Source organism: Haemaphysalis longicornis, unplaced genomic scaffold (genome assembly GCF_048455015.1).
Source record: "Haemaphysalis longicornis isolate Haplotype H1 unplaced genomic scaffold, Haemaphysalis longicornis Haplotype H1 scaffold_5, whole genome shotgun sequence".
Taxonomy (NCBI): domain Eukaryota; kingdom Metazoa; phylum Arthropoda; class Arachnida; order Ixodida; family Ixodidae; genus Haemaphysalis; species Haemaphysalis longicornis.
Window position 1 is genome coordinate 42,838,122 of NW_027526385.1, and position 27,118 is coordinate 42,865,239.

Sequence of the window (27,118 nt, forward strand, 5' to 3'; positions counted from 1 at the left end):
AGGCGCCCCTCGGACCTGCCAAAGCGTTGTTTCGTTCTGGGGCAACACATCATCGTCAAGCGTCCATAGAAAATCGCGCAGTACACCCGCCAGAAAGCAGCATAGTCACGGAACAGCATATTACGATTCCTGCATCGAAAGCTGTCAAGCGGGGATTCCAGCCTTACTGCGGACGGTTCGTGCCTGCCCATTTTAGCGTCTGCGCAAAAATAAGTCCACTCAAATAAGCATGCGTGCAACCCCCAAAGTTCCAAGACAGCTCGGGGGGCGCCAAAAAAGCACTGCATGCATAAAGCCCTTCTCTCTGTTCTTTTCATACAGTAAGCTGGCCGGAATTTGGCCTGACTAGTGAATCCACGAAAAGTAGCTCGACTCTGCGTCTCAGATTAAAAGCTCGAGCAGTTCCTGGCCTCTTCCGGAACTTCCTTCGAACCCCGCATCACTGCGACTTGCGGTCTCGCGTTACTAACGAAGGCTGGTTGAGGGACGCAGCAATGATGCGACTGCTGTTCGCTAATGCGCAAAGCAAAGGAACGGGTTTTTCCCGCCGGCGCTGCTTCGCCGCTGCCGTCGAACGCCGGGGAGAGAGCGGCCGGCGGCGGCAGCCTTGGCCGTCGCCGCAGTGGCGACTTCGCGCCGCGTCCAAGGCGTCGTCGCCGGTTGCGCAAGGACATGCCCCACTCTCGGCATCACGCCGGTGTAGCGCCGACGCTGTCTCCGGCCGCGGTTTCCGACACCCGCGTTGCTCCCGCTGCTCTGTACCGAAAGCCGGCCGTCCGGCTTCATCGAGCTCTGCATCTACACATCACCGCCGACAGCTTCAGGACTAGAGTCACCCTAAGGAAACCAGGAATAAGAGAAGTCACAAACAGCCCCGTTCACTCGACGTTGGAAACCTTACCGCGGATTCGGCCCTGTTCATCTCAAAGTCTTACCAGTTCCGCGTCATGAGTGTGTCTGGTCTGTGGCTCAAACCGTGGGTGGTATTGTTTAGCTGACATGTGAACGGTCTCTCCACACTATTCTTGAACACGTTCTGGTTTCGTCCGCTGTGCTTCGGGAATCGAGAGTGCTTGTGTTTCTACAGGAACAACACCCGACTTCGTCGCCCGCCATCTTAATCTGCAAATGCTACCATCATCCTTGCATATTGCCACTGACGTCCAAACGTCCCTTTTGCAGAAATCCATGAGTGAATCGCCGTTTCGTGCGGAACCTGAGGCTGAACATCAACGTAGCCAGCAGCGCTGTCACCCGCGGTGATTCGCCAAGTCCCGCCGCTCATGGTTGCCAACAGCAAGCCGAAGCGTCTTGTGCGGACCGAGGTCGTCCAGTGTGGCTCTCTGGAAGAGTCCCGGATGACTCGTCGCCATGATTCTGCCTTTCTCTCAAACCCGCAGCGCCCATTCGTGTCGCTGTGTGTGACAGTAGAGACTACAGTGCTCCCGAAAATCGTGCACTCTCCGTACGGCTGCATTTCAAACGTCGCTGTCGGATTAGCACCGCAGGCGAAGGACAGAAGAGGCGGACACAGCTTTGCCAACAGACATCGTCTGCACTGAAGCGGACCCCTACCAACGATCGCGTTCGTACAGTCGCCAAGGACGGATCAGCCTACGGATCGTTCTGTTGGATTTACGACGTGTGCAACAGATCCGGAAAACCGAAATCTGCAAGTAGAGACCTTACGGAATCATGCATTCCTTCCCGTTCGGGTGACCAAACGCTGCGTCAATCTTCAAGAAACTACGAAAGGACCGCCCGAATTTAGTGGCGACATTAATGATTGGGGCCTCCCTGAGGATTACGCCGATCTTGACTCTTGAACAAGCCAAGGCGTTGAACATGGAGGAATCGACACCTTATCTGTGATAAATATGTGCAACAATCAATTACACGCTTCAAAGTCGGTATCAGGAGGCAAGTCTCAGGTAGCGTCAGCTTCTTCTGTCTCGAGCCTTTCAAGTATTTAGCCTTGGTCGAACTGTGAACGCAACGTTTATCGTCCCAGTTATAACAAGCGCCGCTTTTGCAGTCCCGTTGCTTGGCCATGTATCGGTAGCATTGTTTTTTATAGTTTTATTCCCTCCGAAGTGACTAATGTCAAATTTAGTTGGGTGACTAGTCTATAGGGTATCAACTAAAAAATACTGTAAGAAAGCCTGAATGGTGGTGTGTTCGCCACGAAGCTTCGTTTTATGGCACCATGTGATAACCTGCCGACTTTAGCCCTGGCGTAGCTGTCTTCCCTGCGAACTCTGGGCTAGCTGTCTACCGGTTTAAAGTTGATCTCTACTTCAAGCCAAAGTGAGCAGATTTCGTTCTGTTTTACAATAGACTTAGATACCTACAAGGCTAAAAGGGCTTCCAGTTCCACCGTTCCGTACCCCAGTGGCTTCGTTACGTGATCAAACTGTAGCGGAAGTCAGTGAGCGTAGTGGATTACCTTTAGAACTCTGCTTCTAGCGTAAATTTTTGTTGGAACTCCGGAGAGCCATTTTATTTTTCTGATTCGCAACGTAGGAGGAATAAAAAGAAAAACTTCTGACTCACATTCAGCGACCTAACGTGAAGTTAAAAAAACGTTTAAACTTATTCTCAAGTCCCTTGATGGCTACAACTAACAAAATAAGTCTGCAACTAACAAAATAGTTAAAGACAAAAGAAACTTAAAGAAGCAAACCTCTCGCACTTAGAGTGAATGATGTAGAAAACGAGTTTCTCGATGTTAATTTGATCACTTTAGTACAGTCATTACGAGTCTAGGAGTCGGTGCATATGTGTCGAATGTAATGCTTCGCTTGTACATTCAGTTTGACCTGCACTTTTCAAATCAACGGTCCTCAGTTCTCAGCAAGCCAGGTTCCTCCAAACGCGATAGATAATCAAGTATACACGACCCGTCCAGAGCGGGGCGGCAGTTTTAATCCGCAATTGTGCTCGGATGCTTCTTGAATAACAGGTTTCATCTCCCAGGCCGGATGTGGCACACTCTCCTCTTCAGTGACTCGCTCGGTGACGCCGCGATGCAGTTCACTGCTGTACTCTAGCCAACAATAGTGACCAGTGACCAAACGAGCGCCAATTGACAGTGCTCAGTCTTACTTTATTCGGACACGCTGTTACTAACGGAAACTGAACGAGGCGTGGACTATAAATGCTTGCTAATATATTGTGAACCTGATCTTTATTGTGTATAGGAAGTTGGCTGCCAATAACGTTCACAGTTGGAAGGTTTTTTTTGTGTTGCATAGATTGGAAATTGAAGTTTAAATGCAAGCAAGAGGAGGATGTTCCTAAATAACGCCAGTATACTTAATTTTCTTTGTTTCTTGTTTCTATATCATAAGCAATGACATGGGACCTAAGGGATATAGGTTCTGGAGCAGTACTAGTACCATGACGTGAACAAGTTTGCGAGGTTCTAGCGCCACTGGCAAACAAAAGCATTGGGTCTCTGTCGCTGATACGTGTGACCATAGACAATGTAACGACCTAATTGTGAAAGATACGGGTCAATATCGCTAGCCTCAAACTTGACATTGTATTAATGCAATTCAGATACGCTTTACACGTCCTGGAACTGCTCACCAAGTGGTCTCGGTAGTCCTCGCAGGGCTGTCAGACATCCACACAGTTGCCAAGCAGCGGCCGAAAGCCGCCACATTAGCCCACAAATCACGCTTTTCAAAGCTTCCCTTTATTACCTTCACTCATCTCCGTTATACGCAGACTCGGAATGCGGCATACGCTAATTCATAGCCTATTTTGGACTATCAGTTTCCCCTAACGATTCGAGGCGTCTGTTTTGTCCAATTTTACAAGAGCCAGGTTGAACGTTAGGTCATATATCCCGCCACAGACGCGCATGTTCCTTGAGATATTTTTCCCCTAGGGAGGTAATTCGCGCAGGGCTCTCGACATTTGCCCCGGATAGAACGAGTGCAGTTGAAGACCCCGATAAAGGACGCGTGCGCAGTCCCGGTTACGTAACGATGATACGAATGTCTTTGTTGACTGAAAGATACGAGGAACATATTTCACTGACGTCGGTTCAGAGAGCAAACCAGGCTCTTCATTTCGACCGGTTCCTCAGTATTCCTCAGTAAATTATTGAGTAAATTATAAATTTCTCAGTAAATTAGGCGCATTTTGCTTCATTTATCGTTGAAGACTACGTATTTATCAGCCACAGCCTCCGGCAGATCTACTTTTCATCATACGTAAGGAATGGGAAGTAGCAGTCGATGCCGGTGACAGAACTACCATTTTGAATTCCCTCTCGACAATAAAAAAAAAAACCCGAGGAAGGAGGCCCGTCATTACCCGTATCACTTTATTTGTTTAGTTACTTGCATCCAGATTAGCAATAATTCCAATTCGTTACTGACGCTCCTACAATAAAATTAACACACATCTATCCGTATCCTTGTCCAGACTCGCCGCTTGCAAAGCGAGCGGGTGCGCGCGTCCAAGTGGCAGGTTTCGCCGTCGCCTTCCTTGATCTCGCGTTCGGCCTTCGAGAAGGCGGCACCACCATTTGACGCGTCCTTGCTCTTTCCTTGGCCGAAACGTCGGTGCTTGGGGTAGCGCGCTCACGTAATGTGTGCTAACTTACCAGGCCACGTACAAAATGCAACGCTGACGGCCTGGCGCGGTGCTGCGAAGGAGCCAGTCGGAAGGCAGTGCACGACGTTGCCTCTCGCTAATAACTGGATCCGTTGTGTGTAGTATCACAACGTCAAGCGCCCCTTCCGTAGACGTAGACACTTTTTGGCTCCAGAATAAAAGTAAATTGTACTTAATTTAGGGACGGTTACTTTCGCGACACCAGAAGAAAAAGAATAATGCAGCATAACCTGTATCGACAGAAAGCGGATCGTTATTATTTTCTTGATAAGCACTCCTTTGTCCTTGTATGCTACATTTGCCTCCTCGCAGACATCTGAGATCGTCACGTTCTTCACGCTTAGCCAGATTCCTGAAAGGCGACTTGGTGCAGTGGAGTGACAAACAACAGGAAAGAACAATATACGGCCCGATGACAGCAGGATGAATGATAAATAAACAGAGTTAACATTAAAAGCAAAAGAAATGACGAAACGTAAAGCTGGAAAATTGCGTAACGATACCGCTGTGCATACGAGAACGATCTTGAAATGAAACTCCCTAGGCAACAAATGTTTGCGTTTGCCAGCCATTCAACGTGATTTCAGTCACACGGTATATTCCTTATAATTTTACATTGGAGGCGGGCTTACAAACGGTAGACTTTTCGCCATGGGCCTTTTGGGCGGTGATGAGACAGTAACTTTACGTTGTCCGATTTCACACAGTGTGTAGATCACTGGTGCGATAGCTGCATTCACACAGCTCTCGCTGCTAGAGCGGTAGTGGTTCAGTACCGTATCCAGCAGGTAACTGCGGGCAGACACTTTTTCTCTGTACCTTGTTTCTGCTTAATCTCTTTGTGACTCAGCGTTACGTGAATATTTCTGGCTACACGCTGTGACAAATTAGCGAACATGCAACGCATTGTGTTGTTCGTGCCTGATCTCCCGACGTACAGTGTCCTCGTGCCATGCGTTTTAAGTGAAGAGCGTTTAGTTCGAGTCCATGTACGGAATAACAATGCAACCAGTGTTCTTGCTCCAAGATCGCACGGAATGATCTCATCGTGGCCCGTTGCTCCTCCAAGGAAGCAGCCGTACAGTTTTGGCAAAGTGCATTCAACGGCAGTGCATTTTGCGTGGACCTGACGAAATTTCGTCCGATTTGTGTTCCACATAAGTGTGTTCCAGAGAAGTGTTCCGCATAAGTGCATTCCACAGACTTTGTGAGAGGCCCCCCAGTGCCTCGAACAATCCGGCACCGTACAACGCGGACCAAAAGCTGACTACTTTGTGGCCTTCTTCCCCAAGTCTTTAGCGCCGTCTTGGATAATCGGCTGAGCGAGCAGCTGCAAACATCACAGGCTTCTACATGGTTTTATAACGACGCTGGGATGTAACATTCGGGTAAGTCCATTTGTTTGCTTCGAACCATTCATGGGCGTTATATTTGTGGTTGTATTCAGCTACAGTGCTTCATTACCTACTGAAGCACTCTTGTTGAACTTAAGAACCACACGCTCAGACGTACAGTTAAGGCCTCCGCCCCTCTAAGTGTTTTTATGTCGATCCCTGCCCCTATGTCCTTGCGTGTCAAAGGCCTTGCAAAAGAGATAGGAGTGTCTATTGATGATGGCATGAAAACCTGTATCGCCGACGCAGTCCCACCCTGGGACTTGTCCCCAATTCGTTGCGACACATCATTTAAACTCACTGACAAGCGTAGTGCGCCCCGCGAATTTATCTTACACCATTTTGTTAAGTTTACAACACAGATATCCATACGCCTCATTTTACACGGATGCCTCCAAATCTTCTTCCGCTGTGTCCTGTGCTGCACATGGGCCGGATTTTGTCAGCACGAGGATAACGAACAGAAATAGTAGTACTTTACAACAGAAGCCTATGGTATTCTAATCACAGTGGAACACACAGCACACAAGATACAAGAATCAGTTATCTACACAAACTCCCCAAGTGTTGTTACAGCATTTGATTCTTTTAAACGCGCAAAAAATGCCGTCCTAAATCGCCTATTTAAAGCTCTTATGACTGCCTATAAGTCAAAGCTAAATATACTTGTTTGCTGGATCCCTGGACACAGGGGAATCTTGGGAAACGAAATTCCCGACCAGAATTTCACTGTGGCGGTGGACCTCCGTACTGGTGTTGACATACCCCAGGTCCCTTACCTCGATTTGAAATCAGTGATTCGAAAGGAATCCGTAAATCCTGGCAGCACACATGGGACACACAGACAGATAACAACTCCACTCAATAAAACCACACCCGGGAATATACACAACATAAAAACAAAACAGATTCGTTGAAGTCTCCATTTGCACACTGTCAATAGGCCACACTTACGCTAAACACGCATATCTTTTGAATGGCACAGTCCCGCCAGTTTGTGACAACTGTGGGGAACGGCTGTCCATCCTTCATGTATTAATTGAGTGCACATCCTGCAATGAAACCAGAAAACGGCCCTTTCCTAAAATTTATAGCTACAGCATTCCGCTACATCCCTCAATGTATTTAGGAGGTGAACCTATGTTCACAAACATATGTCTTTTAAGTTATCTTGCAGACATCAAGTTTTTGAAGCTCATATCGTACACTGCGTGACCTCAGAGCCTACGTGCATTGAGCAAGGCCCTGATGTTTCCTTTGTTCGCAAGGGGGAGCTCGCTCGTGTAGCAGGCACTTCGGCTCGAGCTGCAGTCACGTTTCCATCCACAATCCCCTTCATTAGGCATTGTAAAAAACTTCCATGTTTCAATCTACAGGTCCTCTACATCCACATATACAATATTTTAGATATATCAAACTAATCTCATGCATATTTTATGATCAAACCTGACTATTGAAGGACCACGTAACATATTTTGGCGCCCTTTGGTCTTAGATACCTTTGCGCTAATAAACACAAACATACATACATACATGAATAAATCGAGGCCCACCTTATGGCAGAGCTCGGACAATTTTAGTGTTCAAAACACTCAAAGCACAATGGTCTCTGAACGCGCTCCTTTTTTTCATTCGGTCCATTATATGCGTGTTTTCAGACTTACAGTACTGTGATCGTGTTTACTACATTTTGTGGCAAAGTTTGATGAACTGCCTCGCGTGGGTCCTTTCGAGGGAATTCCTGACGGAATATATTTGCTCCGAAAATGTGCACGCTGCGTGGAGCAATGAATTACAAAAGCTGGAACTCTCGTAACGAACCCGTCTGGACAGGTAGCTGTTTCGTTATAGGCGATACTTTGTTAAAAGCGGGTGTGCTTTTCTTACTATGCACTGCAGTGGAGACCGCGAAATACTTCGGATAAAGCGACATGTTGAATAACTCAATTGTGTAATAACGAGGGTGTACGGTATTCGATAAAAAAAAATTTATTGAGCTTGTAGAAAAGAGGACACTAAAACGCGACAACGATGCCCTCCGGATAGAGTGACATGCACGTGCGTGAAAGTGTAGCTTTCATGGTGGGAACCCTCGCAGTGGACCCTCGACCCACGAGAGTTTTCTACTGCAAGCGCTGAGTATATAGCTTAGCGCTTGCAATAATGCCTACGCCGCAACTGCTGATCAGAATCTTAGTGTTTCCTGCAACTCCTGCCGGAAGTGGGCAATCTATCGCCCTCCCTGTGCACGACATCAGGCTTCTAGTTCACTGTTTTGAACGTTGCAGATCCTGTCTCGTGCATAGATCACTGGATTAAATATTCCAGCTCCTGTTTCGCGCGCTCTGTCATAACAGCCTCGAATGTCTTGCACGTGATGCTCTTGGAATGACGAGATTAAACATTATGCTTCCCATATCTACTCGTTCAGGCAACGAGATTTGCATCACCCGAATGCAACTGCCCACTCTAACACACAAGATGGCGTCTCCTAGTCCGCTCTATGCGATGCGCAATTTCGATCGATTCTTTTTAAAGACGATAGTCTTTCTTGGGCTACTTAAACGCAGAAATTTTGGTCTGTCTGTCTGTCTGTCTGTCTGTCTGTCTGTCTGTGACTCGATTCAGGCTTCCGGTCAAAATGAAACAGAAGATGGGCAATAGCCTTATATACCCACAGCCAAATCTAAACGTCTAAGTCCGGTGTCAATGTTCATACTTGTCAAGAATGTTGAGCTAGAACAAGGCATTACGCAAATATAAGGCTGAAAATTAATACATAAATGATATTTGCAGTGTTCCTTTATTTTAAAAAATTCATAGATGCTTGGTTTTTGCGATAGCACATGAATTACTACATCAACTGCGGACAACCGTCACCTGCTGTTGCCCGCGCTACTATAGCCCTGGGGGCATTTAGGAAATCAAATGGCAACCGTAACGAAACGTTCCACTGGATAGGTTTCTCGTGGGCTAGGACAACGTGGTTCTAGAAACCTTGGAGTAGGGTGACTCGATTCACGCGCGTCTCCGCCGTACGGCTGCGCTGGCATCAAGACAGCCGACTCGGAGCAGTGGAACGCCGTAAATTTAAATTGACTTGAGCAAACCTCTAGTGTGTTATCTTGGGAGGAACGAGACGGGAGAGGAACAGCATGAGAGGGGAGCGGTAAAGCGAAGGGATGCATTTAGCGCCAGTCGACTATCATCTTTCGGCAACATTTGCAACGAAATGAGCATTTACGACGCCATTTTTTTGCTAAAATTTTCTTATCTCCTCCCCGCACATTTTGCGCTTCCTGTCGACCCGTATAGGGACAGTTGCGGGGTCATTTATTATTCGATTTCAGCACCGCACATCCCTCCAGGCAGCACTGAATTTAATGTGCCCTGCTTTTTACGATGGTCAATTTTTATCACTTAGTGTGACACATATAATCGTTACAGGACACCTTCAGCTCGTGTCAACTTTCCCGTTAAGTGCTTCGCAAAACCCGGAATTGCCATCCCGCAAGAGAGCTTAGAAGCGCTCATCGACTGTATACGTACAGAGTTAACGCGCCGGTAATAACTTCGCGGTGATTCTCAAATGCGCCGCATATCCCATGACTATCCTTCATCACGCTTCCCGTCCCATTGCCTCAAATAGTTGTTTGTCCATTTTTACCGCCGAACTACCTATATACGCCTGACTCCTGTATATGCAATTCTGCTATTAAGACTCAGTCCCGCTCTCACAATTTCCTGCCGCAGCGGATACTGCAAGGTGCAATGTAATGACTCTGCAAAATCTGCTTCCCACCACGTCACGGTGTCCTGCCGTGGAGGCAGTATTTCTAATTGCAACGTTAATGTCACCGTGTCCTTACGAGCATATATCCCCGGCTTCCTACCTCCACACACGCAGTTGCCGTACGCCTGATTGCCGTACGCCTGTACGCCGTACGCCTGTACGCAGTTGCCGTACACCTGGGGAACACTTAGCTGTGCTGGTCCAAGAAGCTCGCTTCCTCTGGTGTTGATTGGGGACCTCATTGTGCAACCCCTTCAAAATCGCATCTTTTAAGTGCGGAGCACTTTAGGGGCCAGGCTTGTGTTCCCATCTCGTCCGCGGTTACTCTATCTGGCCACGGCAGTCACGCGGCGTTACTCACCGAAACAGGGCCCCGCGGCGTCAAGCACCCAGACAGAGGCTTCGAAAAGATACCCGCCTTTACCTCGACCCAGGTTTCTGGTCAGGAGTTAAGACCATAATTTAACGAGAGGTTTATATACGCAGAACCGTTGAAAACTTCTGAAATCGCTGGCACTTGTCGTACGTGTCCCCATTATTTACCACAGAGAACGGTGCAGGTACATTTGAGGTAAATACATGTAATTAACCGGCAGTCCCCGCGCCCATCTTGTTACGAATGCTCATTGGGTTGTTTTTTACGACAGTAAGCGAAAAAATGAAGGAATTAAAAAATTAAGTAAAGAAGAAAAAAATAAAGTAATTCCACTGAACGTGAAAGCTATCGGAAGTGCAAAGCAGTGCTTCGCCATAATGGGCTGTGGTGCCATTGTCCGCTCACTGCTACCACTCATCGCACTCTTCGCCTCCCTGTCATACTCCTCTTTTGATGAATTCATTGAACAGATCTAGAGGTCTGCCCAACGATATCCAATTTTCCCGCCTTCGCAGTGCTCGCGCGCCATTTGCCTGGAACAGCATGAGCAGGAGTTCTGTTGTTTTTGTGCTTGTTTGCATATCGCACGTGCTGGAGCCTTACTGCGCCAATCGGAACGCGTTCTCTAACTATCGTAAAAACCAACCCAACAAAAATTCTTAACTAAATGAACGCAGGGACTATCCGTTAAGTACATATATTTTGCCTCGAATGTACCTCTTTGCGCTGACCAACGGGTACATGTCTGACCAGCGCCAGCGATTTCAGAAGTTTCGCACAGTTCTGTTCATATAAACCTTTCGTTCATGTAACCTCTAAACTATTGGCCGGAAGGTTGAATCGAGGGACAAGCGGGTATCCTTTGGAAGCCTCTGCTCTGTTTGGGACCGTTACAGCACGTGACTGCGGTGGCTATAGATAGCGTGACAGTGGACGAGCTACGACGAAAAGCTGGGCCCTTCAGCGCTGTGCTCTTTAAAAAAATCGACATGTTCAAAATGGCGACGAAAGGCAGCATGTGCGAGATGAAAAGAAGCACAAAAAGAACAGAACTCACGCGGATGCTGTTCTAGGCATAACAAGAAACAAAAGATAAAGAAAAGGATGCGAGCTGTGCAGGAGAAGGCGCGCGAGCACTGCGACGGCGGGAAAATTGAATTGAATTGAAGCAAGCTCTGTTCAATTCATCAAGAGAGGAGTACTGAGACAGAGAGGGGAAGTGCGTGAGGGGAGGTAGCGCAAAAATTAAAGCCGTTCCACTCAATGTAAAAGCTGTCGGAAGGGCAGAGCAGTGGTTCGCCATAATGGGTGATGGCGCCGTTATCCGCTCACTGCTACCACCAACCACACTCTTCGCCGCTTTGTCTCACTCCTCTCTTGATAATTATGCAATTCAAATTTCCCGCCTTCGAAGTGCTCGCGCGCCCCCGTCCTGAAACTGCGCCATCTGTTCTTTTTGTGCTTGCTCTAATTTCGTATGCTGAAGCTGTTTCGCGTCATTTCGAACGCGCCATTTTTTTTTTCTTGCGGGGCCGCTTTTTACGCTTACCATCGTAAAAACAAACCCATGGAGCGTTCCTAACTAAACGAACGCGGGCGCTGCCGGTTATATACGCAGATTTTGCCTGAAATGTGCCTGCGGTTTTCTTCGCGCTATGTAATGGAGAGATGTGTGACAAGCGCCAGCGGTTCACGTGGTTTGAACGTTTGTGACTATTTAAACAGCGTGGTTTTTCGAAGAGTCGGCGTGACTCCCTGACGCCGGTACAGAAAGCTCTTCGTGGGTCCGTTATCCCGCTGCGCCGCCTGATTCCGGCAGTCGCTTGACATCAACCGTTAGCGAGTTACGACGAAAATGCGAGGGCATAAAGTGCTCTGCACTTAAAAGCGAAGAACAGCACCGCAGCCCCTCCGGTGAATAACTGCTCTCCACTTCCGACAGCTTTCCCGCTGAGTGTAACTGCTTCAATTTTTCGATTTCCCAGGGAAAGATCATCGAAGGTGGGAATGGTCTTTATTTGTTGGCGTCTCGTTACTGGAGGAATTGCTGTTGTTGGATTTCCGCGAGGTTCCACGACATTACAACATAATTCGTACTACATCCGTAATGTTGAAGAGTTTATTCTGTTTCCGACACCGAGTTCACCGTTCTTGCCTCTGGCACGTCCTCTTAGCACACATATATTTCTTCGACGACAATCTCCCCGAAGTCTTCGCTTGCGGTCATTTTCACGTCTACACGGGTTTAGGCACTATAATGTAGGCACTATAAGACCACTATCAGATCCAGTATCATACACTGCTAACAGTTATGGAAGCTTCAACAAGAACCCATGCCTCTTTTGATTCAATCCTCTTCTCACCTAATTTCGGCCGCACATCGGATCGAAACTTACGGATATGATTGCTGATGGGTATGATCGTTGACGGATCTATTTACTAACGGATATGATTTTTGACGGACGTGATTTCCTTACGTACCACGATTAGACAAGCGGAAGTAAAAAAAAAAAAACGCGCAGACCATTTTATCTGTTTTGTACAAGCAAAGTTTTAACGCCAAGTTTGCAGCTAATTTCAGGATTTTTTCACGTCTGCATAGTCAAACTGGTTTAACCGCGCAAATGGTTTTCATTTCGTTCTCTTTTCCCTACAGCGAACAAAAAAAAAATGCGAAGTTGTTGCGGAGGAGAAAGGGGGCACATGCTGTTTGCTCTTCACGATGCAGTTTCATTTATGGCCAAATGAACCGCGCCGCTCGACCTGCATGCAGAAACAGGTGCTCAGAATAGGCTTTAGGAAGGGAAACTCAAGGCCGCTGATATGTCTCCGACTGGAGCCAAGTGAAGCAAGGATGCCGAGGAGAAGAAGACGTGATGATCGAAGTGAAGGAAAAGGCTAACTCAGGAGTGTCGTGTTTATTTCGGAACTGTTTTCGCTTGTGCGTGTCTGTTTGCTTCAGTAGTTCGGCTTTCGTTGTGAACCTATGCGCGAATTTTAACGATCAAGTAATATTAAGAATGAGAAAAAGTGAACTAGCGGACGATTGTTACATACGATAACGCAAAAAAAAAAAGAAAAAAAATCAGTGCTGCTGCTGTATAGTTAAACGATAGTGCAATGACGTAGGTCTGTAGTTGCGGTCCGATTACGAAGGTCTAAAACACAATGCAATTACGTGAATGGAAACCCTGTGCGTGCTTTTTTCAGTGCAATTTTTATTTTCATGGAAAATGAGGATTGGTGTTTGTAGTTATAAAATAAAACGGGCGCCATGGCAAGGTGTTCGTCCCCCTTGATATTTTTGTTTGTCCCTACTTTGTGCACGCCACTGTTTCAGCACAGCCAGACATTGAACCGGTTGCGTTGGCGCGCAGTATCGCACCTTGCTTCCTGAGGGCAACAGAGGCGGGAACCATGTTTGAGTAGTAACCATGGCAAGTCTTACGCTCACTGAAATCAGTTTAACTACAGAAGAAATAGTGACGACGTTTCAAAACGCGTACCGGTGCTTACCAGGGTGATATCATAGATACAAACCTGTGATTTGCTTAAGCCAGTAAGAGTAACAACAAATGGGCATTTTATGAAGGCGGCTTTGAAGCCTCATTGGTTCACTGAACCACCTTCATTGCCTCAAATCATAGATGATGAAGAGAGGATTCGCGGAAGAGAGCAGAGTCAAGCCACATACACCGCTCCGCCTTACACTGTAGTCGACTCTGTTTGGTAAATTGTTTTTTTTTTTTTGTTTTTGTTGTTCCTAATTAACGGTTGGACCTAGCCCTAAAAGGTGTGCCGGCGATTGCTCCCCCCAATCAGCACATTCTAAACAAAATGCGCGGAAAATCACCGCGAATCGCATAAATTTGTGTCCTTCAAAAACCGGCGGAGCTGGCGCGAAATGTTTTTCGCTGTTGCTTCCAAAGAGGCCTGAGGGCCACCTCTCCTGGGAAGCTCTTTAAACAAGACTTACCTCTTCATCGCATGCTCTCGCCAGTCAATGAAAAAATGTCCGACCTCACCGGGTAGCGTATTTTCAAACGCTGCGCTGCACATAGCACCTACGCGACATGTCTGTTCGCGCAATGCGGAACGGTAATTAAATATCGTCATTGGCTGCGCCCCAAACCTAAAGCGACCTAGAACATACAAAATCGTTTTTATTAACAAAACAAACGCGTAGATTTGCGTTTAGTAAAAAATTAAATTTTGAAAGAAAAAGTAAACAATGAAAAAAGTTAGAGCTAGACCTGCTGGGGCTGCAACCCAAGCCGTAAGTGCTAGTACTCAGTACTAATCGAGGCCACAGAGCCTGAACGGTGGGCTCGTTTTAGCAGGCGCTCAAAGGATTAGCGCGCGCAGTGACATCACACTTGTCACATGGGTGCTCTGTGCAGCGAAGCCTTTGGAAACACGCCACCGTGTACACGACACCTTGGACGCAGGGGTGATGACATAAGGTTAGCTTGTTAAGATACACCGGTGTTCGCTCTGAATTCCTCCGTATGCGGAACAGCAAGGATGACTCCGTCCTTTTCCTTCCTGTAGTAACGAAAGGTTGCTATTGTGAACGCAAATGGATGTCAGATTCTCGCCAGCAGCCGAGTGCAGGTCATTTCCCTTCTTGACCGTATAGTGTGACGCGTACTACCAGTGCAAGAAATGCCGCTACGGCATCCTGGTGTAGACTGGCCAGCATTTACCCGAAACAGGCAGTGTTGAATCTCCCACTGGCTATGCACCAGTCATCATCATAATCACCATCATCGTGTAGACCGTGTCAATAAATCTGTCATCCCCGCTAAGGGCAGCCATGGCTCAGGTCTGCCTTGCGTCGTTCTTCCGTTAACATTTTGGTGCCGTTAAGCCCGGGAGAATGAACACGTGCGGCGAAGGAGACCATGCAACGTCCCCTCCGGCTTGAGGTTCGTAGAACCCCGTGATTTGACTACTGTTGACCGCCGTTGCCCCGCCCTCAGCCGGAGGTCGCCATGGCTGGCCCTGTCCGCCCACTTACGACCGACCGGAACCTCCAACGGGACGCAGATACGCACCGTCACGTCCAGGGTACCACGCTTGGGAGCAACTGTACGTCCCCCGAGTACCAAGCTGGTGATGACCTGGACGCCCTGCGTTCGTTAAAGAGGGTTCTGCGCGCTGCTGTTACAAGGCTGCTAAAGGCAGCGACTGAGCTCCGACAAGTTCCCTCACCGTCTGCGTTGGACTTGCAGTTAGCTATAAACGAGCTGGAACAGAAGGACACTGAACTTAACAAGCTGAACGAGGCGATAGGTGAGCTTCTCGAAGGAGACGATTTTGAACATGATTTTTACGACGTAATGCAATATCAGGAAAGGATATGCGGGGCCCTCAGTCGGTTGCGGTCGACCTTGAGCGACCTGCGGGCACCCGGCATTAAATGTACCGGCAAGGGCACCTCACCCTATCCAGACGACCCTTCCCACGTCGGCTCGCGTACGTCGACCTCGCGAGTAGTTTTGCCGCAGTTGATCGCGACGGTCCACAGCCACCTTGACGTTCCCGATACTGAAAACGTGCAGAAGCCAGATACGTCGATGTTCACGTCTACCACGCTGTCTGCAATGTCGACTTCTGGTAGCATGAGACCAGGAAGTTCGTTGGACTACAACTGCTATAGGGCCGAGATGCAAGCAGATACAGTTCCGTCCAATGCGACGTGCGACGCGGACAAGAGCTTCTTGCTCCATACAGAACGAGAGAAGACATTGCCTCCACCGTGTGAGTTCGAACATGTCTCCTGTTCAGACATAACGAAAGGCGAATGCTTAGCAGAAGTTATTAAACGCCGAACAGCTCTAAGCGACGAAGTTGTGCGGTCGGTTGTACCCAAGTGCCAAACTGAGTCGTTGCATTTCACTGATGTTGGAAAAGCTGAGCAACCCTTGCTCACCGCTTCTGCGCTATGCCAGGAGACAGCGAGACCTGGTCGAGAACAACAAGAACTGTACAGTGAGCTGAGAGCGAGCACGAAAAGAAACTCGTCGAGACCAGAAACTACAGAAAGGCCGATGCGAGGTCGGTGGAAGACCGTTATAAGGATGCGGCTGGACTCGCTGCACACGAGCTACCGTCCCACCGAGACATTCACAGTTACCCGACAACAGCTTTCCGGCAAAGGCTGCAATGCTGCAAGACATCACACCTTTGAGGACGCTAGGCGCAGAGTTTGGTTGACACCCGCTTCGCCTTTTCGAGGCCAGGCTGCAATACTCAAGGTGGCAAGACGGCGCAAGCACCGCTGGAGACGAAAATGGACAGCGTTTGCCGGCAGCTGTACAAGGAATGACCTTCTGGACCGATAATTAGGTTTTTGGACCTGTTGTTTACTCCCCATGAACTATCTCGCAGACCTGGGAGGATGGTAAAATCTCCCAGCCGGGTGTTAGCGGTGCCTCAGTGCCAAGTTTCAGAGTTGTGATGCCGCAAAGAACCAGATTCGCTTGTTCAAGCTGCGTCGGAGGACGGAAATATTCAAGAAGTGTCAAAGTGAGTGGGTAGTGACCAGAGCGGAGATGTTCAAGAAGTGTGAAAGCGACACATCAGCGCGTAGTGACTAGAGCCCACATTACGCTCAAGCTTTCCGATTTGCTATGAGACTCTCGGCGCGTATATCGTTCCAGCTGGAGAAGCTGTCCTCTGGCCAGCAAGTACAGTAGCGCGCTTCTACAGAGGCAGACACGAACGTTGCGCGCGCGGGAGGATGTTGAATCTCCCACTGGCTATGCACCAGTCATCATCATAATCACCATCATCGTGTAGACCGTGTCAATAAATCTGTCATCCCCGCTAAGGGCAGCCATGGCTCAGGTCTGCCTTGCGTCGTTCTTCCGTTAACAGGCAGCTTTGGAGCTCAGTAAAAGTTAGAAGCATGGCATCCGGAGTTGGGCCTCCGGAGAGTTTTGCACATCGCCGGAACGTTTTACGTTGGCATTTCACCACTTCACCAAACATGTTGCGTGAAACCTCCTGAGGCTAGCAATCAAGAGTTGGAAAGCTATTTTAATTCAAGCGCCAGTCATTGAAAAAAAAAATTCAACACGGTACGCTGAATCAACAATGGTGCGATCACGGTGCACCTAAACAGCGGCCTAAAGAATCCTGGGACATGGCACCAACTGCGGGTGGCCGTTGTACGGGCACCTTCGAGACAATTAAATAACATAACATAACATAACATAACATAACATAACATAACATAACATAACATAACATAACATACATAACATAACATACATAACATAACATAACGTAACATAACATACATAACATAGTATACATAACATAATACAATAAAACTTTATTAGAGAGGGTGGACACGTCGGTCGACTTGGGCAATGAAGGAAGTTGAGGGGGGTAAAGGTTAAAAGGCTACATTAAAATAAGACTTCCACCTACATAGAAGCCTGGTTAACATTCCTGCCTTGCCTTTACTTTTTCTCTCTCTCTTCCACATACATACCCGGTCAAAAGTATTGGGTTCAACTCTAATGAAACTGTTGAATTCTAGCTGACTTTCTTCTTGAGCGAGAGCTTCATTGCCCGAAGACAGGGTGGAAACAATGGCGACGGTGTTACTAAGACAAAGCACCATAACGATTCTACTAGGTTCAGTATGTAATGACGCCGGTGCTGGTTCATCTTAAAGCTCGTCTTTGCCGCGAAGACAGCGTACAGTCTCTGTGTGCGTTTCAGCCTGTCCTCAATCGCGCCATGAGCCAGAGAGGACAAGCAGGGTAATTTGAAAGTTGCACTTAATGCCTACGCCTAAGGCAACCCTATGTTTAGTTTCACCACAACGCACTTGTTTGACCAATCCATGAAGCGAGCAATGAAATTAGTTTGGCGAACGACGATATAGAGCATAAGATTTGATGCGAAACATCGCCTTTCGCTGTGACACCATGCAATGCGAACATCAAGTTCGTGCCGCAGCGGAGATCACAAGTTTTAGCCTAATTGAATGCATGGTTTCTTTTCAAGGGTTGAAAAAGGGTCCTGTCCCTACCTTGTTGTCTTGTCTTTTACGCGCAGTTTTTTTTTTCAACCCTTAAAATAATGCACCAACTAGGCCGACACTCGCTTTGCTGTATGCATGTTGCTGTCTTTCAAGGAATTTTCATTGTTGGAAGCATGAGTTGGTCAACAAAGGGCATCGTTTTAAAGCTGAACCACGGGATTGCCTCAGAGTGTAAGTACTGAACGATCGCAACATTGTTTACCGTCGACAAAAGTTTGTAGTGACAAACAAACAATCTTTCGAAGGTAATATCCGTGCCCCACGTACCCGAAAAATGACATTAAGTGCTTAATCCTTAAGTTTCAGTACCATGAATTAGCTGCTACACGCAAAAAACTAATGCCATTCACTCTAATGTGATTTTTGGTTTAAGGAGTTCCGCACAACTTGTTCACCTTCACGAACGCCTTAAATCTGCCTACTCTCGAACGCGATGAGCACCGAATGAAACCAACGAAACTCTCAGCACCAGAGTGTTGACGCGGAAACGTAAATGATCTTCGAAATAAGACGATTTTTTGTGCACTCTTGCTAGCAAAGTTCTGAAGAAGATGAAGTTCAATAAATCAGTGGCAAAAGTCAAAACATCGCGTTACTCGTCGTTTTGAATACTTCAAATATGGCTACCGCTGACGGGCAACGGCAGCTGCTGGAGCCACTTTTAGAAACGGCTCACACCATTTTTAAGAAAACACTAATTTCTAATAACGTTTTCTTTCACAAAAGAAAACATTTTCAACCCTTGTGGGACGTTTTTCTCTGGGTGAAAGACTTTTAAAATATGAGTGAATTTCTCTTTTTGGTCATTTTCCCCATCATGACTAACACATTTAATTCCTTCGCGTTTTCGCGTGTAGCACGGCCCACCCAAATAATGTCATTCGGTATCTTAACGCCGTAAAAACTTAATGTCATTTTTCGTGTACATGGCATGGGTATAAGTGGCGCGTTGTTTTTCAGTGTCCATTAAATTTTTCAGTGAGCCAGTTTATCGCACAAAGAGGGGCCGTCAGGCTTCCCACGTCTTCAGTGAACCTTTATGCATCTGATCAGTAGTGACTCGTTTTTATGCCGCTTTCGCGCAGCCATGAGCGACACCCGGGAGCAACAGCGGCCGCAGCACCACCGACCCAGCCACAGCCAGCCTCAAAGCCTCGCCACGCCGCCTGGCCTCGCCACCACCCTCGCCACTACCGCTGCGCAGGTCGATCCTCACGCTACAGCCTCGGCATCCACAGGCGCGGCCGGAAGCCCAGCAGCCTCCGGATCCACCGAGCCGGTCCACAAGCCCTGGCCACCGCGGGTCTGCGGAGTGTGCGGCGACCGCGCCAAGAGCTACCACTTCGGCGGCATCTCCTGCGACAGCTGCAAGGCCTTCTTTCGCCGCTCGGTGCAGAACGAGTCCAAGTTCCAGTGTCCGAACCGTGGCAACTGCCGCATCACCCTGGCTTCCCGGAAGAGCTGCCAGGCGTGTCGGTTCGCCAAATGCATCGCCATCGGAATGGAGTCGAGCTGGGTCATGACCGAGCAAGAGCGTCGCGCCCGGATGCAGCAGCGGCAGCTGTCCAAGGGGGACCGGCCGACGTCGCGGCTTGGAGCCGAAGACGTCGAGCTTTTGGAGGAGCTCGTCAACGCGTACGTCACCGGCTGCGCCTACGCCCCCTTTGCCAGCCGCTTCCGGCACGACCGGGAGAGGTCCAGGACAGAGCTGCTGGACTTGTTCTTCACCCTCGTGCAGCAGATCAGTGGTTTCGCCCAGGGGCTTGACGCCTTCGCTCGTGTCCCTGAACCCGACAGACAGATCTTGTTGAGGACCTCAGTGCTCGAGATGAGTTTCCTCCGCAGTGCAGTGAACTTTGACGGCGACGATCGGTGGCCCTCGAGAACTCAGTTCGGCGCTGAGGTGACTTCAGCGCCTCTCGTGTGCGCTTCTGACGTTGCGCGCCTGATACCGGTAGACTTGTGGGCGTTACATCGTAAGTTCCTGGTGGCCACGCGAAGACTGAAGCCCGACGCGCTGACGTTGCTGCTGTTGTCGGCGATAGCGCTACTGTGTCCGGACAGGGCTGGGCTTAGAGACCTCGAGACCTTGTCGACGGGGCAGGAGCGCTATTGTGCACTGTTGCGCAGGTATCCGTTTATTCATTTGCTCATATATTCATTTATTGAAATATTGCCCGACTGACTGACTGACTGACTGACTGACTGACTGACTGACTGACTGACTGACTGACTGACTGACTGACTGACTGACTGACTGACTGACTGACTGACTGACTGACTGACTGACTGACTGACTGACTGACTGACTGACTGACTGATTGATTGACTGTAGTCATCCTTGCGAATTGTGCGGATACGAGTATACATACGGCAATTTATTTTATGACAATTGGTTGTTGTGTAAATGCTCCACTATGGTAAACTATAATTTTGGTTAGGTGTGCAGTGAAGTGGGGCTGCCTTTTTCGTGCTAGGCACAAGAGCGCACAGGCTGTTCAAATTTAATGGGTGGGAGTAGACGTATGGAATAAATTACGCTAAATCATTAAAAGCTTTGGGTACGCATTTAGAGGGCATACAGTTCTATGTAAGTTTTTAAATGGTGACATGAAAAGCACAAAAAATAAGTATTTAAGCTAATGCATTCTGCAGCAAAAGCATCCCCATGATGTAGAGAATATACCTCTCGGCTCAGCCACTCACATGAAAATGAAAGTTTGCGTTTTTTTTGTATTTTCTTTTATCAATACGCACAGTAAACATGCCTATGTAGCACAGGCCCTCTACAATGTACGATATGAGTAAAGCTCCAGGTTTCCGGATTAATCCGGAACAATCCGAAAAACACTTGCCGGGGAAATTTTGGACAATTCGGATTTATCCGATAACCCCCATTTTAGAGCACACGGCGGCATAAAATGACGATGGAAGTTGGGCCTTCAGGATATCTGGTAAGTTACCGGCACCACTGGAACTTTTCGCACTATTCGATAACCACTGGTTATCGCACTTTTTGTTAATAAGTATGGATTGTCACCGGTCCCACCAGGAGGGCTATTATGACCTCTTTGCAGACCAGCGCACTTGCCTAAACAAGGCATATCTACCCTGACTTTTGTTTAGACACAAAAAGCTTCTGCGACATCACGTGCTGTGACATGCCTGCCTTTTCCCAAACTTTGCATTCCTCAAGACGGGTGCAGAGTTACAATCCTTTAGTGTGTCTTGAAGGTTAGTGTGTCTTGAAACTGACGACATAAGCCAGCTCATGAAAGATTTTGCAAACTTCCAAAGCTATGAAATAAGTAACATTGCTAAACTTCTCTCGCTTTGGAAAGTTGACGCTGAACAATGGCCAATGCTTTCTCGCTGCGCGCTGAGGCGAGTCGCCTTACCTACTTCTAGCGCAAAAGTTGAAAGGGCATTTTCAATGCTGAGAATCATAGATCGAAAAAAGCACGCTTCCGTCAGCGATAAAAATCTTGTAAAGTATGCTAGCGGGCATTTCAACGCACTTTAAGGTTGTAAGAGGAGAAACGTACAGTCTTTGTCACAATTTTGTGGGCCACGGCAACCGGGGCCGGAGCGGGCGCGCGGCCCAGCAGGGGCGCTGCGCTTGCCGCTGTCGACTGGTTGCGCGGCTAAAGAGAGCGAGGGGAACTTTTGCTCTTGCTTTTGTAGTGTGTCCGGAGCGACAAGTGCTGCGCGAAGTGCCTGCGCTGAAGCGAAGTGCACCTGCTCTGAGAAACCGGCCACGCTGCACTTATCGCGCCAGCCATACTGCGAAAGGAAGCGCGAAAGTTCCACTCACTCAATTTAGCCGCGTAACCAGCCGACGACGGCAAGCGCAGCAGCGCCCCCTGCTCGGCCGCGCGCCCGCTCCAGCCACGGTCGCCGTGGCCCTCAAAATTTTGACAAGGACTGTACATATTTTGTTTTTAACTATTAGTGCTTGTGTACATATATGTGTGTCTCCTATTGAAATCTTTGAGACAATAGAAATTTGCTTCTAGTGCTCTGTGGTGTTGACGTTCAGATATCATTTCACTCATAATTTGGTTGGTTTAAAATAGAGCGGAATAAAATCCGGATTTCGGAGAAGTTGATATTTACAAGGTAAAAACTCCGGACAACAGCCCCCGAATTTTACCAAAAAGAAACTCCGAAAACGCGGAGCCCTATATATGACGTAACCACCGCACCGCAATCAAAACAGGGAAAGCGTGGGAATCTTCTCAGTTATTCATTAACCTTCCGGGACTAAGTAGCACTATTCTAGGTACGAAGTCTATTTGGAAAAAAGAAAAATTTGTTTACCGGGATGGCCATGTCACGTGGGCCTTCGTAGTTGAAAGGGCAATGCGCTAATTAAAATGACCATGCAGTACCTTGCGGTTTCCAAAAAGAAAAATTACACCATCTTCCCATAGGGGAGCCATGAGTAGGATGCGAAGCAGCATGGGGGTTCACTCAATGTCCCATTTGTGGGTACCGTTGGTTCGGGGCTGTTGGTTCCATCCGAACTCATCCTACAGCAACGAAGCAGAAGCGGCGCAGGCGGTGCCTCGGAGCAGACTGAACGCCGCGCAGCGCGCGCACCTGCTTTTATACAGCCGGTGAGACGAGAATAAAGGAGAGGCGCGCATGCGCAGTGTTATGCAACTGGAGGAGAGGAGAATGGAGGAGAGACGCGCATGTGCAGTGGAGTGCGGACGGCGCACGCGGGACATAGCCCCGACCATGAGATGCTTCGCATCTAAAAAAAAAAAAAAGTTTGAGCGAGATATAGCTCCCCGAAACGGAAGTGAATGGATGTGATTGCAGTCGCTATATCTATACGAAAATAAAAACCGTTATATCCATCAAAGAAAATGTCTTTAACTTTTCATTTTATGTTCTTGATTTTAAATTTTGTAACGTGTTTTCAAATTATGCAAGCTGTGCTTTGAAGAGCGGGTCTTATTATGGCATTGACTTCTGGGGTCGCGTCTATCAGCTGACACAGTTCAAGAAAGGCAGACGAGAGTTCATTTGAGATAGGGTAGTCCCGAGATAAATTGCTGATAAAAGTCCTTTCGAGTCCTTTCGAAGTACTTAACGGAAAGTACCATTTGTAAGGGAGGTAATAGGTGATCTATACATCACCAGAGATTTTGTTATGATGTTGAGGTAGTTGTTGACTCATTTTTGAAGTTTTGGTTGAGACACAAATATCTTACACATGGAGCACAAAGTAGACGGGGCGAGCTCAAGTTTTGGCTAGCCCTGTCTGCCCAAACTTGAAGAAAGTGACACGTTTTGCTGAGGCACTGCATTGAAGAGCGTGCTGGGAGGATTCCACATCAAATCATTCACATTCTGCAATTAGTGGCGTCGCAAATTGTGAAAGTGGAATCAGCCAACTTATCAAGCATTTTTTATTGGCAAACCTTAACGTAAAAGGTAGAAGGCGTAATAACAGTGCCCTTGGGAGCCTCTGCACTGGTCGCTATTTGCTACGTCTTGTTCAACGACGCAGTGGATATACAAGAGAGGTGGAAGTGAAATTTATGTTAAATATTTAATGTGTAGATGTGCCAGTGAGTGGGCGCGGACAATGCCGCCAAGAAATTTTGAAACGAATTCCTAATCGAGTTCATAAAAACCGTCTCTCGCGAGCGCAGGTACGTGGCTTGGCGCAAGATGGCGCCGGTGGAGTACGCCAAGCTGCTCATGCTGCTGCCGGACCTGCGGGAGCTAGCCGACGCGCACACGGACTCGGACCTGCTGTTTGACGCCAAGGAAGCTGCCGACGTGCAGCGGCACCTCTCCGGCGTCATGGTATAGCGCGAGCATGAAAGACCGCCATGGTAGCACCCATATTGTCCCCGAGCCGCTGTAGGTCAAAGCAGCTAGGAAGATCGGTCGTTACATAACCATACCCCCTCCGTAGGGGGCCATGTTTCCCTGTGCAACAAATAATGCGGCGAAGCCAGCTTACAAAAACAAAGCTTACACTCATTTCTTTTTGAAGTCGGCTTCACCTCTGACGAAGATGCATAGCTAGAAAAACGCTTTTCAGGGGCAATGCAAGATTTACCGAAATATGCAGGCTCCTAGACCTTTTATATTTCTTTATAAAGTTTTTTCCATAAGCTGACAATTCTTGGTCTACGCTTGGTTTGTCGTCGGGGACATTTTCTAGATTCTAGCCATTGAAATCTCCGCAGTCATAGGGGCGCTTCCTTCGTGATTGATTGATTGATTGATTGTGGGGTTTAACGTGCCGACGCTACACAGGCGATGAGGCACGCCGTGGTGGAGGGCTCCAGGTTAATTTCGACCACCTGTGGATCTTTGAAATCTCGTACACACGGGCGTTTTCGCTCTTCGCCTCCATCACAAAAGCGGTCGCCGTGGCCGGGGCTTCCATCGTGCAAGAGGTGAATCATCACGCTGCTGGCCACGGCCGGCCGGGCCAGAGTCCTTCAATAAATGCGCTGGTCGGACTACCGGACGCCTGCACTCGGTTCGAGACTTAACTGGTTGCAACCGGCCCGAACTGGTCCGAATTCTCCTTCTACGAGCGCACTTAACCGCAACAACAAGCAGTGTTTCAGTGACCGTGAAAGCTGCGCCGCTGAGAGACGGGTGCGCATGCGCGCTGTATACGGCGATAGCGATCAGACGCTCGCGCTCGGAGCCGACGGCATTTGTGGGCCCCTACAATGAACCATTAACTGCTTCTCCCCGTAACATGTTCCCGCTGCTCAAGCGTCCCTGAAACGATCGTGAAAGAGTTGGCATGGGACTTCGGCGCCGCACATCTGATCACGTGCCCTTGCAGTAACGCTGTTGTAACCTGTTTGCAGCAACCCGTGAGGCGCTAAGTCGTAAACGTGCGCCTGTTTCAAGCAACTCAACCATGCAGGCGGCGGTCTTTCCTTCTGTTGATAGAAAAGCAAGATTCGTCAGCAGTGGTGCGTTTATTAAAACGACTCTCCGTGCCTAGCGGATTCTCTTTCCCCTCTGATTTCTGGTGATTTATTTAGATACGTAATCGGATGCTACTTAGAAGCTTAAGCATGGCGCCTGTACGCTCATTACGCGCTACACATGATTTACCTTTTTATGCGCGAATATTTGTTTTCGCACGTCGATGCGGCCGTGTACGAACATAGTCACGTGTGTCAACCTCCGACATACATATTCAGATTTCTAGTGTGACCTCCTCGTATTTGTTAGGGTACGGCCACAAACGGAATGACTGACTCCCCCCGTAGGCTTGGAAGGGCGCTCTAAAGGAGGCGATCGCCCCCTTCGTCATTGCTGCCCAGAGGCTCGGTGTTGCTCCCGTGCATGCAGGTGCTGGTAAAGTTACAGTTACTAATGTTAAAGTTACTTTTGCTTAGTTACAACCAAAATTTTCCGAACACGGGAGGCCCCTTTGACAATTTTTAACTGCTGGGCCGCCTGTACCAATGACACAACAGTTGGTACTCCGCATATAAAAATACAAAACCGAAATTACAATAGCAGCGATCTGCCACTAAGGTGGGAGCCCTTTACTTGGAACGGCAAAGAGCGGCGTGTGCAGGGGAGTTTGGACAACCATTTATTTATTTATTTATTTATTTATTTATTTATTTATTTATTTATTTATTTATTTATTTATTTATTTATTTATTTATTTATTTATTTATTTATTTATTTATTTATTTATTTATTTATTTGTTTATTTATTTATTTGTTTGTTTTTTTGTTTGTTTGTTTGTTTGTTTGTTTGTTTGTTTGTTTGTTTGTTTGTTTGTTTGTTTGTTTGTTTGTTTGTTTGTTTACTGTAAGTGCTCACCGACAGCGTTGCGCCTTCTCGGGTGATGCGCGGCATACTTAAGGAATATACGGCATACAAACAGACGATATACAAGGAGTGGTAGTAAATCGGAAATTAATACGAAGAAATCTGAAGAACTAAACAAAAGTGGAGTGTGAACAATGCATTAGTGTATGCATTCGCTTTACGGTATACCGTCGTTATGATGAAGTCCTCGGTACAGACAAATGACTTCGTTATAAGCGATAATTCGTTAAAAGACAAATGATTTACTCTATCTTCACGAGCCCGAAACACGTCGAATGAAGCGGGATTTCGAATAAAGTGATTTCGCTATAACGGGGATTTCGCTGTACACGGTCTCGTTCGTCGCAGGTGCGGGGCGTGGTGGTGCCGACGCAAGCGGACGCCATGGGAGAAGCGCAGCCACTTCCGGGCCAACAGCGCTGGAAGTTTCCGGGCGACCTGCAGCCACTCAGCGCCGCGGAGTCCGCCGACGAGTCCGGCGAGGAAGAATCGGCCGAGGAGTCCTCCAGTCAGGGCTCGTCCGATCGCTCGGCTAAGGCCCGCAAGAGCTGACACTGGCTCCTAGCGGCGCTGCCGTAGCGCCACAAAACGAGGACTGTATGCGATCTCACACGTTTTTATTGTTAAATTAAACGCATGTATAAAGATATCCTGGTGTCTGTAGGTGTTTTTTAGAATTGCTCGACTGCGTTATGAGCATGGGTCCGTTCCAGATGATGCGGTAACCATGTCAGATTAGTGTATCTAGAGTGATGCAGCAATTTAGGCCTATGGGAATGACTGAGCCCACCCCGTTACTTTCGTGACGCAAGTGTTTTTTAATGCATAATAAAGACTTGAAGCGCAAAAAAAAAAAAAAAACCAAGACACCGTAGAGGGAACAGCCCAAGTTTTCCTCTATCGTACGTGTTCCTTTTTTTTTTTTTTTTGCTAGCGTTGAAGTCTTTTGCGCATCAATTTTACTTCTGTTTTAAATGCGACGCAACTTGCTCAAGGCAAACTTGTACGATTTTACGTGCGT

At 47.8% G+C, this 27,118-nt stretch overlaps 1 protein-coding gene across 1 annotated transcript; it reads left to right on the forward strand.

The window, feature by feature from the left end:
- The first annotated feature begins 594 nt into the window (after window positions 1–594).
- Window positions 595–26,746, forward strand: LOC144138116 (nuclear receptor subfamily 1 group I member 3-like). The gene is made up of 4 exons (XM_077670223.1): window positions 595–6,017; window positions 19,340–20,384; window positions 23,921–24,077; window positions 26,446–26,746. Exons 2-4 carry the CDS (start codon window positions 19,342–19,344, stop codon window positions 26,647–26,649), a joined length of 1,404 nt encoding a protein of 467 aa, XP_077526349.1. The 5' UTR covers window positions 595–6,017; window positions 19,340–19,341; the 3' UTR covers window positions 26,650–26,746.
- Window positions 26,747–27,118: the final 372 nt, after the last annotated feature.